We start from the raw sequence: 6,107 nt of genomic DNA, 5'->3' as shown, positions 1-6,107 counted from the left end.
GTTAATTAATATTACTCAGTACTTAAATGTATAATTACACTGTAACAAGGACACCTTAAAATCAAGTGTAACCATATATTTTTTACAAAACTGTATTTGCAAATGATATAATCTGAATTAAATAAGGCCACTAACTTAAAGATACACTTTGGTGGCTGTTTCTTAGTAGACCTTCAAAAAGTGCTCTTCGTAATGTTGTCAAATTAAAAGGTTTACTTTAAAGTACATTTTAAATCATTATGTTTTAATAATCTTTTGTTGATTATTAAGGAAGCATACTTATGTTGATGTATTGACTAACATACTTAAGTACTTGATTATAATTTTATTATAAGGTAATTTAACTTTAGTGTGCTATTCAGAATGACATTTAAATATATTTTAAAGGGGTCATATGATGCGATTTCAAGTTTTCCTATATAGAAAATAATGTGTTTTTTGAACCTTAAACCGCATAAACACATTTCATTACACCAAATACACAACATAATGTTCTTTTTAGCAACATCATATGACCCCTTTAAATATATTAAACTTCATTATAGATGTGCAATCACAAATTCATTCATTCAATAATTTAAATACATGGCATACAAGTTTCAATAGAAATGACATGAAAGTATATTTTATTTTACAATAAAAACTTTTCAGTACAAGTACAAGACAATAAAAATAATGATGAAATTACATATAAAGATGTAATTAGGGGGATTCAAAAGCACTCTTAAGTTCACCTTATTGCATTTAATATAAATTTAAACTTTAATACAGTTTCATTTAAGTGTCTGAAAACTAGATTCAGGTCACACTTAACTATATATTTCTGTATATAATTATTAAGTATATTAAGCATATTATTTCCGTACTATTCTTTTTCACAATGGATTCTATCAATAAATGACATGTTTCAGTGTTAATAAATTGCATTTGACATCTAAAGCGAAATGAATGCATGTGAATATATGTTGGCACCCATAGCAGAGCTTCGGTTTATGTGAATGTGTGTGTGTGTGTGTGTGTGTGTGTGTGTGTGGTGTGTGGTGTGTTTGTGTGTGTTTGTGTGTTTGTGTGTCTGTGTATGTGTGTCTGTGTGTCTCTGTGTGTGTGTGTGTGTGTGTGTGTGTGTGTGTGTGTGTGTGTGTGTGTGTGTCTAGGGGAACTCTGGGCTAGGCTTCAGTATCGCCGGAGGGACTGATAACCCTCATGTAGGAGACGACCCCAGCATCTTCATCACCAAGATCATTCCAGGAGGAGCCGCCGCACAAGACGGGAGACTCAGGTAACACACAGTCTGCATGTGGATTGAATATACAGTGACCCCAAAAAATATTTAGGAGCTTAAGTGATGTTTACAAATGTATGAATGTCATTGCATTAGGGTAACATTGATTTATCATATTAGAAAACCTTTTTGTGAAATATACCTTTCTTTGAAATTAATGCCACTTATCTAACACAATGACATTCATATGTGACCCTGGACCACAAAACCAGTCATAAGGGTCAATTTCTCGAAATTGAGATTTATATATAATCTGAAAGCTGAATAAATAAGCTTTCCATTGATGTATGGTTTGTTAGGATAGTACAATATTTGGTCGAGATACAGCTATTTGAAAATCTGGAATCTGAGGGTGCAAAAAAATCAAAATATTGAGAAAATCATCTTTAAAGTTGTTCAAATGAAGTTCTTAGCAATGCATATTACTACTCAAAAATTAAGTTTTAAAATATTTACAGTAGGAAATTTACAAAATATCTTCAAGAAATATGATCTTTACTTAATATCCTAATGATTTTTGACATTAAAAAAATCAATAATTTTGACCCATACAATATATTGTTGGCTATTGCTACAAATATACCCCAGCGACTTAAGACTTGCTTTTGTGCTCCAGGGTCACATATATTATAATTGTGACTTAAGTAGGGCTGCACAATGAATCATATTTTATTATGATTCTCTTGATTTATTAAGTATGATCGTCTGTGATATTTGCTGACTGGTTATGTATACTAAAAATGCGCTTTTTTAATTTGGCATTTGCATTATCTTGCAATGGTAACAAACCTCCACAAGCTTTCATGGTTGTGGTTGCCAGATGTCAAGAGTTTAAATCCCCCAATCAGAGCTGTTTTTGCTTAAATGGACACATTTTCTGCCTAGCGGTTTACTTAACCGCACATGCTCTCTCCACATTAGGGAAAAAGCGTAATAAAATGTAAAATGCTCAAATAAAAGTGTAGTACAGCCACTCTGTTTCTTTCACAGCCATTTGTGCTGTTTGCCGCAACTAAATCTGTGCAATCTTATGTGAAAGTGCAATAATTCTGATGAAATGTAGAAAAAATAAATAAAAATAACAGTAATTGTGATGATATTTTTCAGCAAAATAATCGTGATTAACCATTTATAGACTTAATTTCGTGGTCACTGTATGCATACTGTATATGCTCACATTTATAATCACATACTCACAGTTAAATGTCTCAGTGGATGTACTAGTGATGCATTTATAATGGGACCAGCTGGGGTTCCTGCTAACAAATGCAGTTTTACCCAGAGCTTTCTAGCACATTCACACACACGCGCGCGCGTTTGCACACACATTCACTCACACTGCAGGAGAAATTAAACAGACAGAAATAGCACCGAAAGAAAGAAAGAGAGAGACAGAAGGAGAAGAGAAAGACAGAAATAGCAGAACGGTACGTTCACCCAAAAATGAAAATTCTGTCATTATTTCCTCACCGTCATGTTGTTCCAAATCCGTACGAGTCGGATCTTTTCAGTGATACAATTAACAGCGCAGTCCGAGTGATCGGTGCTCGAGTGAAAAAACAGCTCACCGGAGGAGAAGACTGTCAATGAATAATGACTTGTTTCGATCTGTTCATCAAAGTCATACAGGTTTGTAGTGACATGTTGGTTAGTTAATGATGAGAGAACTATTGGCTTTAACCACTCAGACAGAGTCAAACTGTCAAAGCTGATGGACTGTCTGCTGTTTTATGCTGTCCTCTGCTCTTCTCTTCTCTGCAGACAGTCGTGCTTCATTACTTATGGTAGTGCTGGGAGCAAATGCACTGTAGTTTAGAAAGACAGAAACAGTTCGTCTTTTCCCCCCACAGTGTGATTTCACTGGAGAATGAGAATACTCGCTGTTTCAGAGTTAATCTGATACTTTGAAAAGATACTTTGTGTATCTTAATTGCAGCTTTTGTAAAAAGAATAATCTGGATCCTTCAATTCTGTCTAATTTCAGACCTATTTCTAAACTCCCCTTTTTATCTCCACGCCCCAGACCTGTACGTCATCTTGTGTTTCATACAGTTGCGTGATGTAGCCTATAAAACGCAGTTATGTGCCCCTAAAATTCAAGATATTGGGGCAAAAAAATGAAAAAACTTTTTCTCATATTTATATGAATTTTTTCCTGAACAGCATGAGTGCAAATGTGATTTTAAACAACAGTTCAGTAAATAAGTTAATTTTAAATATATGCAAATAATGCAAGAACATATATATATATTTAGCCTAAATGATTATGTGTAATAAATATTACGTTGAATCAAATAAAATATTTCTTCCTAAAGCTACTTTTTGTAATATCTACTTGATATTTTTCTCATTTAGCACAACAATGGCTTTAAATGATCTTTTGGGGGTAATTTTACAGCCAAATTTAATTTGCGATTAATTAGATTGATTAATCGCTGCATCATGTAATTAATTTGATTTACAATTTGAATTGAATAACAGCCATATTTATAATATGTGGAGGCATGACATGCAACCTGTATATGTTGGCATTTGTTTAATTGGACTAGATTCTACCAAGTGACAGAACAAAAACATTTTCTTCTCCTTTTTAAAAGTGTATTTTCATGCATAAGCTATGTATGGCTGAATTGTAGAGTTGCATTTACATTCCCATCTGCCCTGACCTTATCAGAGCAAACCTGCGGCCCATTTTTGGCTATATCTTTCAATAATATGATATTTAAATCTTTAGATTTATGAGCAAAGCGCTTTTCGAAACATATAATGCAATGCAATACAATGATGATTGAGAGATGAACAAATAAACAGTCCTGATAGATATTTGATGCTCACATTTTAACATGATTTTACTAAAAATGTGTGTGGAAGTTAATCTAAGGGAGTGCTCTTCTTGAAATATTAATATAAAAGTTATTCTTACGTTAACTTTATAAAGTGCATTAAAGATTTCACAGCAAAAAGACACATGAATGATCTGAAGAGGGAGCTAAAAGGCCTTCACCTGTTTTCCAGCTCAGTTCTGGGTGAAGTTTTTCAAAGTATGTGGAGAAGTTGTTGTAGTAGTCCATGCAGACTTAGGAAAAGGCTAGAGCTGACAATACTGACAGAAATAAAGCTTCTACAATACCTTAATTCTGCTTTTCTGCTTTCTTGGTGGTCAGTAGTAATTAGAGGGCTTTGTGATGAATATTTATGAGCAGTTATTTCCAGAAAGCTCTACAATGGCTCTTATACTCCCACTCTCTGAAATCTCTGCTTTATGTTTCTGCATGACAGCACAGCTAGCGCTGCATTGGCACTTCTGAAAGCTAAGCAATATTTGTGACGTTCTGTCGAGTTGTCAGATGGTGTTGAGCTCTGTGTGAAAACGCTCTGCTTGAGAAAAGAGCAGGTAAAAAGAGAACATGTTGTAGTTTACTGTACCGCCGTAAACACAGTATTGATGTTGTATTAAACAATTCACATGTACCCTAACCCTCATGTTGTTCTTAACCCATATAATTTTCTTCTTCTGTGGAACACAAAAGAAGACGTTTTGTAAAATGTCCTGGCTGCTCTCTTTCACGTAAAATGAAAGAGAATTGAGCCTGGTACTGTTGAACTCTGCTAAGGACAAAATGCACTATAAAATGACTCATGTACTATAAAACGAATCAATACAATAGCTTTGTGTGAAGAACAAGACAACATTTAATCCCGCCCTCCCCCGTAGCTTTCAAATCTCAAAGCATGAAAAGGCAAACACAAGACAACAGAAACAAATGTCATGAGAGAACACAAAGCACGTGGTGCTTCACAAAGTGTTTCATTTCTAAACCAGCATATCAATTTTGTAATGTAGGTTCAGTTTTAATAACAGACGTGTATTATGAAAAACAGAAAGTAATATAGTGCATTGATTCCAACTGGCATAGTTAGCCAAATTCTACCTAAAAACATAAAATAAGCACTACAAATCAATAAAACACAATTTATATTATATTAAACATGAATTATACGGACACTTCATATTTAACCCCATAAAGCCTGACATGAAATAATAGTCAGAAAAAAATCTTATTTATTTATTGAACCTTTAAAAAAAGAGAACGTTTTATGATAAAATATCTTAGTGGAGGACAAAACATATAATGCAATGCGATACAATGATGATTGAGAGATGAACAAATAAGCGTTCCTCAAAAGCCTGATGTATATTTAATGTATTCTATTCACATTTTAACATGTCAGTTTCATTTTTTTTTAACATGATTTGTACATTGCATTTAATAGATTTAATTGACTTCTTGCAGTTGGTTTGTAAATTGTTTTGTACAGGATCGTTTTGCAATCGGATCAATTGATTCAAAGTTTTGAAAAGCTCACTTTGTCCAATCACTGTGATGTTTAACTGAATGAATGAGATTTTGCATGCCAACATAAACGGTTGAAACAAATTGTTTAGAAAGCTTTGTTTCCCCCATCACTAAATCAATGCCAGAACAGTGAGACAAAACATGTGACACAAGACTTAAGAACATGAACTTTCGAAACAAAAGACATATCAAAATACATGAAACCAGCGAAAAAACCCACATTTGAAACAGCCAGAGATTCAGTCACTGACAACTTTCAGCCATAGACGCTATAAAATACCTCTTTTTTCAGTTTGCAGCAGAAAGAGAAAATATGCCAAAACCCATAAATTAAGCGTTAGCGTTAGTTCTGGCGGGTCATGTGAGTCAAGCCTGCATCAGCTGATTCTCAGCTGATCACATCTACCTATAGGAATACGACACCTATCGCGGCATTCCTATATAAGCTCTATTCAGTATTATTCAGC

General features: G+C 33.9%; 1 protein-coding gene across 1 annotated transcript in view; it reads left to right on the top strand.

The window, feature by feature from the left end:
• Positions 1-6,107, top strand: part of LOC107702891 (disks large homolog 4-like) — a 113,914-nt gene that overhangs the window by 85,246 nt on the left and 22,561 nt on the right. The window contains exon 6 of the mRNA XM_016505332.1: positions 1,155-1,279. Coding sequence (XP_016360818.1) covers positions 1,155-1,279 — 125 coding nt within the window. The remainder of the gene's footprint in view (positions 1-1,154; positions 1,280-6,107) is intronic.

Source organism: Sinocyclocheilus anshuiensis, unplaced genomic scaffold, assembly GCF_001515605.1.
Source record: "Sinocyclocheilus anshuiensis isolate Anshui unplaced genomic scaffold, SAMN03320099.WGS_v1.1 scaffold238, whole genome shotgun sequence".
NCBI lineage: Eukaryota > Metazoa > Chordata > Actinopteri > Cypriniformes > Cyprinidae > Sinocyclocheilus > Sinocyclocheilus anshuiensis.
The sequence above is the reverse complement of the archived record's forward strand: the minus strand, read 5'-3'. Positions and strand labels throughout refer to the sequence as shown.